This window comes from Mastacembelus armatus, chromosome 6, assembly GCF_900324485.2.
Source record: "Mastacembelus armatus chromosome 6, fMasArm1.2, whole genome shotgun sequence".
Taxonomy (NCBI): Eukaryota; Metazoa; Chordata; class Actinopteri; order Synbranchiformes; family Mastacembelidae; genus Mastacembelus; species Mastacembelus armatus.
The window spans coordinates 1,674,206-1,687,545 of record NC_046638.1 but is presented as its reverse complement, the minus strand read 5'-3'; the positions used below and the strand labels follow the sequence as shown (position 1 = coordinate 1,687,545).

Below are 13,340 nucleotides of genomic sequence, written 5' to 3'. Positions count from 1 at the left end.
GGTGATAATCCTGGATGCTCCAAAATGCCCAAAATGCAATGCAGTTGTTGCCTCAGGCTCTAGTGTTGTTTCATGTCCTGTTCATGTTCATCCATCCATCCATCCATCATCTATACCCCCTTAGTCCTAACCAGGGTCACGGGGATCTGCTGGTGCCTATCCCAGCTCTCTCTGGGTGAAAGGCAGGGGTCCACCCTGGACAGGTCACCAGTCCATCACAGGGCCACATATCATGTTATTATGTGCTTTTAAATAAATAGATGTGTGACAGGTTTACACTGGTCTTGCTGCTCTGCTGTAGCCTGTGTGAGCCAGCAGAGCCAGCAGATGTCCGGCAGCAGATTAGTGAAGCTTTACAGTGACCACCATGTCGCCTCCTCTGGCTCTCAGACTTAAATATCTCCATGTAAAGCTCCTATACATCAACGCAGAGAGAGAGACACTATGAAATGACTAAAATAAGACTGGTTTTCATCTTCACACTGACACAACCAGCTTTTCATGTTTGGCCCAAGTATAAACTGTGCATGGTTTTGTTGATGTTTCTGACTCCGTGGCTCAGTGAAAATTATAACTACCATTATAAATACTAATATTACTTGTACCGCCTCATGTGCTCTAATGGTTTACTGCTTAATTTTTACTTCTACTAGTTTTGCAACTTTGAAGTCACAACTTAAATACGCACAGCTTAGATTTTTGAAAGCGGTGACATTTCATAGGACTTTTACTTTGAAGGCCAAGCACTGAATGCTTCCTCATTCAGCTTATAGTTTTAGAGCAGTCTGAAAAGGTTGGATATTAAAATTGTAAAATAAATGCTCGTCATAGTCCAGCAAATCTGATTCGATCATATCAAAGTGTAGTTAAGGAAAACGGCTTGTGTTTGAACTTTTCTTCTTCTAATGTGAATATTTTTACCACATCTCCACCAAAACCTGCTCAGCTGCTTAATCACTAAAGGTTTACCCACGTTAATATGCTCCCACATAAGTACTGCATATGGTACGCACGTTAAAGGTCAAATAATACAACAATGACTCATATAAAGAAGATATTTAATATAATAAACTAAACACAACCCCGATACCTAAACATGAGGTATTAAAACTAAAAATAGCATGGTAGCGAGGGATATCCATAAGAAACTGGAAATTGAAATTAAGAATTTGAAATGGTCTTAATTTAATACTCATACAAACAGCATTATTACATTTAATTTCAGCTTCCATCTTTTTATTTGACTTTATTTGCCCATGCAGCAGGACTTACTTAGTTCCAATTAATAACAGGTAAAATAAATAAATAAATAAAATGAAATACTAAAAAAATGGTAAATAAATATGGTTCCGCTTGTACACGGACGTGACGTGTCTCCTGGTTGTTATAGCAACGTGTAAACTCCGGCGTTGCCAGGAAACCAAGTTAACATTAGGAAGGCAGCGTTAGCTAGCTGCTAACTTAATACCTCGTTAAATAAGTAAAATAAAACGCTCAATGAATTAAGGAAGAAGTTTGAGCGACTAAGGTGGATCCGTTTCTTGCCGTGTCATCCCTGCCCTGGTGGCTCAGAGCTCTTTTAGACTCGTTTGGTAACTTCAGCTGAGTGACGAAGCTAACGCTTTAGCATTAGCCGCTCAGTCAAAACTGCCATGGAAGAGTTGAGAGAATATGAGGAGGATAACACGATAACAAACCCACAAACAGATGGACACACTACAGAGCAGCCGCCAGAGGACGACACAGAGCAAAGAAGTGATGGAGAGGAGGTGCAGCCCGCCACGTCGACACCAGATGTGTCCACTTTGACCCCAGGTGAGTCCAGATTAACTCTGGGCAAATCCAGCTTGACACCAGGTGTGTCCACTTTGACCCCAGGTGAGTCCAGATTAACTCTGGGCAAGTCCAGCTTGACACCAGGTGTGTCCACTTTGACCCCTGGTGAGTCTAGTTTAAGTCCAGGTGAGTCCAGTTTGAGGCTAAGGTCTTTGGTAAAGTTTCAGCTCAGATCCTTAAAAGAACATAAGGAGGAATAAATATTAAAATGATAAAACTGTCCAAAATTTCCAAACAAAATCTTGCTTTAAAGAATTTAAAACCGTGAAGTTCAGCTTCTTAAACCTTACTTATAATTGCAGATGTCCTGGTTGTGTGATGGATGCATTTATTAAGCTATCAGAATGATTAGTGTTTCAAGGTGTAAGTCTAATTGTGTTACCTTTCTGGACTGTACAGATGACCTGGAGGATGTGGAAGAAGCTGAAACTCAGGCTGATCTGCCTGGCGACAACGAGCAGCTTCACATGACAGAAAATACTTTAAATCCAGTAGAAACTGGTGAGACAATTCAGTGACTGATATTAAGGCAGTGTGATGAAAACATGGATGGTTTGATTCATGTGAGTTTTCTCACAATATATTATATAAAAGGGCTCAGCTGAGCTGCCATTAGAGAATATGTTATTGGCACATTGTCATTATTTACCCTAGACAAACATCTATAAACAAACAGCCAGTGGTTGTTGAGATATAAACTAAGGTTGCAGACTGATTAACAGGCAGTCAGATGTATTTCATGTGAGATCCTTAACTCTCTGGACTGTACAGATGAGCTGCAGACCGTGGAAGAAGCTGAAACTCAGGCTGATCTGCCTGATGATGCTGAGCAGATTAGAGATCCTCCGAGAACAGAAGATGTTGGAAGCTCAACAGCTACAGGTGAAACTCAGACTTACAGATGTTAAGGCATATGAACACAACAACAGTGTTTTATAGTGGACATTAATGTTCATTATCGCAATGGTCCTGATGCTGCCTGATGAGATTCAGTTTGCTCTGTTGCTTTTACATGATAGAACTTAAATAGATCTCTTAATCTATTTGCAGCTAATTCCATTTAAATATCACTTTTATATCATCACTGAGCGATAAGATTCCAATGCATTATATAACCATACCTTAAAATATGCAGGTATTATGTGATTAACAAAATGTTCACGTATTATTGGCTGAAATGAAGCAGTGGCTGAGACCTGCTGTGCTGTTTTAATGTAACCTGATACAGGTATTATACATGAGGATCAATATGTTGTTTAGGAAATGACAATAACTAAACCCCCAGTTCTAGGACTGTGGATGGAGACTCTGGAGACTGATGATGTGCAACTGAACTTAATCTCAGTTCAATGAAAATTTTATAAGACCCGACTGATTATAAAATCCATCAAAGACACAATTAAAATCACTTTATGATGAATAGGGAGATTGTTCTTTTTTATTATGCTTATGAAAAGCAATATAACACTGTCATAGTACAATTTCACAACATAAAGGTGACAGATCATGGAGCTAAGCCTAAAGCAATAGCATATCTCTGTGTGTGGTTGCAGTGAAGGTGGTGCTGGTGCCAGAGGGTCATGTGTTGACCGTGGCCTTCACCATTGGTCTCAGCATCCAGGAGCTGAAACGTCACCTCGCCTCAGAGCTCAAAGTCCCTCCAGAAGTTCTGCAGATCTCACTGGATGGTACGTTTTTAAACTAGTGGTATGTTTGATGCAAAAAAAAGCAGGAATGTTTTTGTTTTTTTTTTCTTTTAAATGTCACTTACATGTTTGGTTAATGACCCCAGGTACCCAAAACTACATCTAAAGGTCAAGGCTGACGAGTTTGACACAGTAAAAGTATGTGGCTGTTACTTTTTTCCAAATAAATCTTGTTTATAAAACTGTAGATTCGCTCCACATTTTCCCCCAGGTCATGCACATCACATTATTTTATTTTTACATTCACATACATGCACATACCCACTCTGCCTGTAACCCTAACCCTGCACGGTCATACATAATTAGAAGTTTACAAGCGTGAATTTTGAATATAAAATATGTGAAATCCCATAAGAAACAGACAGGAATTGTTAAGGAAAATGAGCACATTCATTTCTTCATAACTGAGCTGGAGATGTGCTTCTTTTTTTTTTTAACAATAGATAGTTTTCTTTTATAATTGGTGGGTTTCCATCCAAAGGTTTTTATTTGCATTTCAGTTTGCACATTTAAAATGATTAGTGGAAACGCTGGAAAGTTCAACCAAATTAACACCGAAAATAAACTGCCCTAATGTTTTCGACTTTTTTTCCTATTCCAGGTTTGACTGATGAACTAACTCCTGCTATTCACAGAATGATAAAAACATGCATTCGTTTGTATTTTACTTAACTGATTCTGATGAAATCCTGAAACCAACTTAATGTCATTCAGTCCCACTATTTATAGAGAGAATGTGGGACTTGTGACATAAAAACCTGCTTGATGTTAATATGACTTTTTGTAGAACATTATAAACCTACCTTTGTCCTAAATGCAATAAAATGCAATTGTCTCTTATGACATAACCAAACGTACTTTCAGAGACTAATTTGCAGTGTGTTATATTTTCTCTGAGTCAGCATGACCGGCCTGTTCTGGTTTCAGGCAGAGTGGTGGAGGAGCAGCAGACCTTGATGGAGCTTGGCGTCCGGCCTCACGGCTCCACCCGAATGGAAATGAGCTCCACTGACCCAACAGCCCACCCACTCCGTCCCGTTCGTCCTCCGGAGCATGACAACATGCCCGACGTCATCACTGTACGAGTCCAAACAGGTGAGTACATCACGTCCTCTGTGCTGTCTCTGCAGGCTGATTGTGTGTGCATGTGCGTGCGTGCGTGTGTGTGTGTGTGTGTGTGTGTGTGTGTGTGTGTGAGACATTTAGTAGGGTCTAAATTGATTCACTGGGCTGCGTAGCATCAGGGACACGTCTCCTTTCTGGAAAAGTTATGTGTCTGTGTGGAGCATCTGGTCATCTCTCAATGATTCTTACCTATCAATATACAGGGCACACACACACACACACACACACACACACACACACACAGTGACGTGAAGCATTTAAGTTGTAAAAGCTTTTTTTCATTGATTTAACAATTAATTTCATTGTTATTGGTGAAAGTTTAAAAAAGTCCACTTTTTCTATCCTCATGTATTTAGTGCATGTATTGGCATCTCAGGATTGGAATCTGCCTTCTAACGTTTATACAGTTAAGATTGTGAATGTAGACATTTTTTCAGGTGTGTGTGGTGGAGTAAATGCCTGCGTCCAAATCCAGTCAGTCAGTGCTCTTATTCTTCCCTGCTCTGTACTTTGATCTCTGTGAAGCTTCAGGGTCGGCTTGTCTGTGTTATTTGGCTTTTTCACTTTAAAACGTTTCGTGTTATATAGGGGGAAACAGAGCTGTGTCCTTATCAACTCAAGATAATATAAAGGTTAGTTGCATTTTAACTTCCAGAAGGAACAGTTGTACAACTAAGATAAATAAGAAATACGTCTTCAGATTCTTACACAACTACACTTCCCATGAGGTTTGGAGGTGGACAGATAACACAAATGTTGTAAATGAACTTATTAGTAGAAATGGAGCATATGGAGATAAAAACCACTTTATCTTGCTTCAGACAGATGCAATAAACCTTAAAATAATCATTCATTGTAAAGCAGCAGTCCGACTTCAGATCCAGGATTATTTTCTGCAGGGTTGACCACTACCTTACACACTCAAACCTACAGACCAAAGTAAAAGTTGTTTTGTTTTCTTGTTTCAGATCCCAAAAACACTATTTACAACCGACAAAATGGCCAAACCTCAAACTTTTTGTACATTATGATCTCTGTCACGTCCAGATGATGAAGTGTTCCAGGAGGTGGTGGTGGAGATCGAGCGTCCACGTCAACAGAAGGTTTTCCTGGGCGGCTACAGACACCGGCTGACGGGGGCGGAGTACCACCACGCCTTTGTCCAGACTCTGCCCAAGAGGAGACCAGAGAAAGGAGTGGTCGTCTTCAGCCGCAACACACAGGTACAACACAGAGCTTCAGAGTTATCACACAGAAATAACTATACTGAACTATACTGGATTAAAAATAAAAATAGAAACATAAAAAACACATGAAACTGAACAGCAGAGTAAAACGGAGCTGCAGTTTGAAGCTGGATGTCTGTTTGTTGCTTTTAAAGGTCACTCATTACTGCAAATCAGCATTCCCATTCAGGCTTGGTAAATGATTTCACGTGCAAAATCAACAATCTAATTACAGAGAGAAGAAAATAGCGTAAATGAACTCCCTAATTTTATTGTCTTGACTTTTGGACAGCAGCACAACTGAGGATCCACTGCTTTCCAGGAAGTAGCATTTTTCTAGGAAGTTCAACTGACCATTTCATGAAGTCTTAACCTTCCAAGAAGCAGGTGCACTGAGTTATCCAATAACTCTGCTGAATCAAACTTGGAAACCATCTTTTTACATCAGACTGCATGTATGATGTGAGGGAGTTTGTTCTCAGCAAAGTTTTCCAGACAGCTGAGCATATGTGCTTCTTGGAACAGACCTCAGGACTTCACCATGTTCCTTGTATCATTTTAATACCTACCAACAAATCGGAGCTTGGTTTGAATGCCAGGAATTAAGATCCCATGGCTTCTTGCCAAAATCAAATCTTGATTTTCAGAGAAAACCTGGGAACGTTTGTATATTGATTATCAGACTGGAACAAACAGACTGTCCATCTCTTATTACCACAGCCATCTGCTGTATTCTGACCCTGAATGCCTTTATGGTTATGAACCTGGATCAACTGTGTGATTTCAGCTTCACACATTCGGTGGCATTACAGATGGTGCGAAAGCCCCAGTTTGTGCCTTTAATTTGGCGAGGTGCACACACACAAATCTCTGCAAACCTTTTCATGTGTCTCTGACTTTGCTTTGAATTTCACATTTTTTACAGATTGGCATGTCCCTAAAAATGACACTGCAGTCAGTCTGTGACGGGAGACAGATATTTGATTACTCTGAGTGTAATCTGAGGTGAATTATCTGCACTGAGACATCAGCAACAGTCTCATACAGTAATGGCCCCTACGTTTATAACGTTTGTAAGATAATGACCATCGTCATAATGAGTCTTGAGCTCCATCAAAGTTTTCTGAATATTTTAATTTTCAGCAGACGATCAGACGATTGTTAGTGTGTTTCTCCCTCACAAAAATAAATCCATCTTCTGTTGTTTACCCTGGAACATTCGGGGTTACAGGGGGCTGCAGCCAATCCCAGAATGCACTGGGTGAGAGGTGGGGTCCCCCCTGGACAGATCAGCAGCCAATCACAGGGCTGACAGAGACAGACACACACTCAACACCTACGGGCAACTTAGAATCAACCAACCTGACCTGCATGTGTTTGGACTGTGGGAGGGACAACATGCAGACTCCACACTGAACGACCCCGGGGTCAACTGGGATTTGACGCTGGATCGTTCTAGCTATGAGGCAATAGTGCTAACCACTGCATCACTGTACCGCCCCCATGAAGAAACGTACCGTGGTGTAATTTTAAAAGAAATACGAGGCGGTACAAAGGGACATGGTCTCTCTATAATGATGGCGGTTGGCTCATTATAGATGTACACGTGAAGGCACACACACACACACACACACACACACACACACGGCGCTGCAGTAATGAGACCTCTGTCTGTCTGTTGCTGTGTGGTGTCGTCAGCGCCTGTCACCCCACAGTAAAGACTGTTCACTAATCACAGGAACCTGCCTTCTTTGTCTTCTTAGCTCTTCTTTCTGTTTACCACCCAATATTACCTGTGGTTTTAAAAGTGTTTTATTTATACGGGAATCAGGTCAGATTCAAGTTTTTCTTTCATGCTTCTAATATTTTCCGCTCTATCTAACAAAGAAATAAATGCATCTTTAAAAATGAAAAAGAAAGGTGACAGTGTTGGCTTTTAGAAGCTTCTTTAAATTCATTGGGTCTCTGTCTGTGGTTCTGTCAGACAGTAGAGCTGAAGTCTCAGGCCCAGCAATGTCCGGTCAGCGTCTCCACCCAGATGACCGGGATCGGCTGCTACATCTCCTGCATCAACAACAAGCTGGTTGTCCCTGGCAACTACACCACCGCTGACGAGTATCATGGCAGGAGGCTGCGAGCTGTGGGTGACTCTGTGTGGTCATAGTGAAGTGTGTCTTTTATATGTGGCAGTGACATTTGAATCTGCTGGTGACCACAGAAAACCCATAGTGGATTTTAGTGTAAAGTGGCTTTAATTAGTTCTGACATATCTTGCACTGGACTGGAGTTTTGTACAGATGGACATTAGTGCCATTCTTTGGCCTCACTGCTATGGGAGCAAAAAGTCTGAATCTTAGAGATATTTTCATTTTGGAAAAACACTAAAATATGACTTTTAAGTCTGTGTTCCTAATAAAGACATATATTAAACCTAACATTAAAGAGCAGATAACAAAAGACAAGACACCACACTCAAACGTTCAATAATAATGTAATAAATTCATTTATTGGAAACTCTATTTATACTGACACGAAGATACTGTATAAAATCAAAAATAGTCTGTGATGTTTTTGCTGCTGGTTGTATTTGTTGCTCAGCCGTGGTGACCTGCTTTCCTCTTCCCCTCATCACCAGCTGATCTGTCTGCAGTCGTACGCTCGGCGCTGGCTTGCCCAGCAGGCGGTGAACCGGCTGAGGCAGGAGCGAGACCGGCGACTGGCTTGGCTGGACCTACAGGAGAAGCAGAGGAATGAGGAGAAGGAGGAGCAGCTGAGGGACCGCCGCCAGCGCTGGCTGAACCCACAGAGGAGGGAGGACTTCAACCTGCTGTACCACGCTCTGGAGAGTAGGCTGAGAGAGGGGACGCTGGGCATGAGGAGGTGCCACTTTACTATACAGCTGGAAAAGGCGTCGATGAACACAATGTGTTCTGTGTTTCAGAGTGGAGGCGTGAGGAGGAGCAGCAGATCAACTTGTCCCTACGAGGAGCCGAGAGGAAGGCAGCTCTCTGCTCACTGCTGGAGCAGGAGATGCAGCTCATCGCCGCCATAGGACGTCATCGCATCGCCGTCCAAAACAACAACTATGACGCAACCATCAGGAACTTCCTGGACAAGGTCAGAGGTCACTGCTCCTTCTCCCCTTCCAGCTCTCTAGGTTCAGTCTAGTACTAGTACTGGTATTATCGGCAGTAGTGTTAGTAGTACTTTCAGAGGTAATACTAACAGTATTCTGGTGTGTTTCAGTCTGCGGCTCCTCATCGGTGGCAAGCAGCAGACGGTCGTCTGATTGAGATGGACAGTCAACACACACTCAGAGCGAGAGAGCTGCGGGATCTGTACAACAGCGTGAACCAGACCACTAGCAACCAGGACCAGAGACTCCTCGTCCTGATGACACTCAAACACACCGTCAAGGTGCCTCACACTCCTCAACAGACTACATCAGAGGAACGTACAACGTTTGCCAAGAACAAGCAGACAATCAGATGTTATAGACTTTATGATGTCTGTATGTCACAGTATTATGATGTTTCTATTTTCGTCCTTATTGGGCAGGAGCATGACTGTCAGCTGACCCGGGACATCGTGGATTTGATTGACAGGGAGGTAGACCTGATGACTCGGGGGGTTAAGGTAGCCAGTCTGGAGGGACTGAGGAAGAGGATCTCCACGCTGTTCCTGCAGTACATCAAGACACCAGCATTTAACCCTGAAGTGGCCAAGCTGCTGAAGGTGAGCAGAGGCCTGCTGGTGTGATGTTGTATGTTTCGGGCACTTGAGGGTGTAAATATCTCTATATAATCTAAAATCCATCCCAGGTTCCCCAGAATCTCTCCCAGCTGAGGAACGATATGTTCCTCTGCCGCAGCTGTCAGCGCTATCTGCGCTCTGCCGACTTCAGCCCGGCTGCCGGCGCCCGTCTGAGCGGTCGGTGCCGGGACTGTGCTCGACTTGACAACATAGCAAGGTCCCGTGATGACTTCTCCTGCTACAGAAGCATCCTGAAGAGGCTGAGGGCCGACGAGCAGCGGGTCAGCAAGAATGCCAAGATCCCCTTCCTGCTGCAGGTGACGCCACTTTCACTCCCTGTGTTTGCCAGTTGGAACAACATCGCTTCAGATGATCCTGCACAGTTTGCTGTGATGTTTGTTGGTGCAGAAAACCTAACTCTAATGTCTATGTGTTTCTTCTCAGGTGGAGGATGTACGGTACCTGGTGGAGGTGATCTGGGGGTCCCGCTCAGCCCTCCACGCTAGCACTGACCTCTACAACCTGGTGTTTGTCCGCTGGGAACCTAAAAAGGACTGGAGCCCCTGGAACTGCATCCTGCTGTCCAAAGAAGAGACTTCAGCTCACCTGGAGGTGCAAGATGTCCACAAGGTCCGTGCATGTCGACATGTAGACACACTCCCATCACACATGTGGATATTTTCCGCTGCAGGAGCTGTTTCAACAACCCCAGGCTCTATGTGTCTACATCTGGTTAACATTAATGCCTGAAAACAAAAAAACATTGATTTGTTCATCCACAGAGTAGAGTCAACATTATCTTCCCACTTTTATTGACCTAATTTGGAAGGTCAGTTGTCCTGTCAAAGGTTAAATCTGGGTGGGTAGGAAACATGGGCAGTCAACGAGCACGTTCTTGGATTTGGCTTTGTGCTGGGGGCACAGATCGGGTTAAACTAGACAGGTCCTTCTACAAACTAAAAACTGAACGTTCTGCTTCGTCTTCAAAAGGGAAGATTATAAATTGAACTTTGTATAGATGTTGCACCGTGACAGCTGATCCCAACCCTCGTTGTCAGTCACCAGCACTTTGCTTTATGTGTTTGTTCCTGTTTAAACATGCTGAGCAGCTGTTAATCTGAGTGTGACTCCAGCTGTTGCATAAACTTAGTCTCCCTCCTGTGCGTGTGTGTCTGTGTTCAGACGTACGAGGCGATGTTCATCCGCAGGATCGAACACAACCACATGCTGGCTCGACGCCACTTCGGCCAAATCCCTGTCATGGCTGGGTACCTGCACTCCCATTCGGCTGCTGCCCTGGGCGACACCACAGCGGCCTCAGCTCATTAAGATCCACCCTGCGGTTTCTTCTTTTGTCATTTTTCCTTCTCTCACTTTGTCACATTCTTTTCTGTGAAATCTAAAATGAAGGTCATGATGGTTTGACTCATTGTTTGACTTGGAAATTAATTCATTTAGGTTTGGTGCTTTTATTCTGAAAGTAGAATGTAGTGACCTTTATATGTTGTTCTTAGAGCCTCAGCCTCCCAGAAATTATACAATAAGCTCATCCTGAAATCCACCTTAGGCTTTTTGTGTTTTACTAAAGGGTTGTAAGGTTCTACACTAATGTTATATGTGATAAAAGTAGTTTTTATTACTGATTACTATTGATATGCTCTATCTATTGTGCTGATAATACTTCTGTATTTGTACTGAAGTAGGATTACAGTAATGTTGTACTGTATATTTACATTGTACTTTTACTTAAGTAAAGGATCTGAGTATATCTTATTCATTAAATCACTGTATGAATGAATTAAAACTAAAAACTCTGACATAATGTGGGTTAATCATACTCTAACACACTCTGTCTCGTCTGTTGTTGGTGTAAAATATTCAAGGAATCTTGACTAAATCCACAATTTAATCCATAATTTCAGTATTTCCAGCTTGCCCCAAATTCATGTTCCTTCTGGTATGTTTCAGTGGAACATGTTCCTTCTGGACCTTTATACAAGGAGTTAAAGGGTAGCACATGTTCTAGGAACTAATTCATGTTCACATTTTCTGTTTCCGCGAAGAGTCTGCTTCTGTTTTTTATCTCTCACCATGTGACACCTGAGGAGTGGTAAAGCCCATTAAAGGAGGACTTAATAGCAGGGATGTATGCAGATGCTCCTACACCCAGAGAGCCCGGATCAGCGAGTGAGGTGAGATCTACTGCTCTAATTATCAGGAGCTTATTCTGTCTGTGTTTTTATTTTTTTTTAATTAAATCATAGCTGAAAAATCAAACTAGGCCTAAAATGTATTTGTTTACCTTATAAAAGGTTAAAAAGTGGTTGATGAGTTTTAAGCTTGTTATAGACTAATGGCACAAGTTGTGGGTTTTATTCAGTTTTTATTAATTTATTTGTGTTAACTGGTAAATTTGAAACACAGTGTAAACCAAGTTTCAAAAATCTTCTAATTTATTATGTATTTCACACAAATTCAGTCAGTAGTGTGTGTGACGTGAACTGTGTAGCGGGCCAAGCTGAACTCACTGAACTTCAGTTCAATTTTAGTGGCGGTCAAAGGTAAGGCAGGTGTCATGTAAGTGCAATGTTTCCAGCAGATATCTGTGATCAAAATTAGACCAAAGGCCCAAGTCTGTAATATTTTCAGATTTGTTCTTTTCAAACACTCTAAGAAAGAGACAAAAGTCCTTTAAAACTTGTAGATATCATGCATCCTGATGAACCAACTACAGCCTATCATAAATTCTTAACGTGTTGTGGCATTAGACTGACTTGCTCCTACAACAATTTGCTTCCAGCCTGAATTGGATGTTGGTATGTCTTATTTATTTTAGCCCGGTGAAATGTTCAGTCCCAGAGGAGCTGGCAGATATGACGGTGAAAGTGGGACAAATATGTCAAATATTCAATCCACTGTCAAACCACAGTTATGATTCAGGCAAAATATTTCTAAGAATTCGAGCAGGCATCAACTATGTACTCTAAACATTTACTTCCAATGAACAGTGACTGATTTTCTTACACAAGGACAAACTTAAAAAAAAAAAAAAAATAGTTTTCCATTTTCTCTCACAAATATCTTACATTGTGTTAAATTATCTACAACCCACTGGACCCCTAATGCTTTCTGGGAAATTCAGCCTAAAAGTGAGTTCAATGAGTACACTGAGACAAGAAAATGGAAGCGTTAAGGTAAATGAAACACCAGTATCCACTGCACTTTATCCTCTGAATGTTTATTCAGTTACACACTTTACTACTTACCACTTTTTAACGTGACAGTTTTAAGTTTGCCATTGCTTTGTGCAAATATCACACATTATCACTGTCCCCGTCTTCATCTTCATCATCCTCAAATGTTTTGAAGGAGTTAAATCCAGTGTCAGTTGTTTCAGATTTACATCAGTTTCATTTCTATATGTATTTAGTGCAGGTAGGTTATGGTTAGCATAGCTTAGCACACAGACTGGAAGCAGGGGGAAACTGCTAGCCTAGCCCCATCATTAATATCTCGCTTTTGTGTTGGAACAGAGTTAACCAGCAGCAATTACCCAGATTTGGTGTTCTGCTCAAGAAAACCTCAACACATCTGGACACATAACCTGTGACCTCCAGCAGTCTGAGTAAACAAGGCCAACCTGACTCTACAAACCATAAAGTGTCTCAGCAGAAGGACAAAAGAAAGAAAGAAA

The 13,340-nt window shown here is 41.9% G+C and overlaps 1 protein-coding gene across 1 annotated transcript; it reads left to right on the top strand.

Moving 5' to 3' along the window:
* Window positions 1-1,407: 1,407 nt before the first annotated feature.
* Window positions 1,408-13,338, top strand: iqub (IQ motif and ubiquitin domain containing). The gene is made up of 15 exons (XM_026312360.2): window positions 1,408-1,815; window positions 2,236-2,337; window positions 2,608-2,718; window positions 3,390-3,524; window positions 4,470-4,637; window positions 5,715-5,890; window positions 7,878-8,033; window positions 8,529-8,739; window positions 8,835-9,010; window positions 9,140-9,310; window positions 9,452-9,628; window positions 9,715-9,963; window positions 10,091-10,276; window positions 10,829-11,838; window positions 13,180-13,338. The coding sequence occupies exons 1-14, from the start codon at window positions 1,653-1,655 to the stop codon at window positions 10,973-10,975; spliced, it is 2,328 nt and encodes a 775-aa protein (XP_026168145.1). The 5' UTR covers window positions 1,408-1,652; the 3' UTR covers window positions 10,976-11,838; window positions 13,180-13,338.
* The last annotated feature ends 2 nt before the right edge of the window (window positions 13,339-13,340 follow it).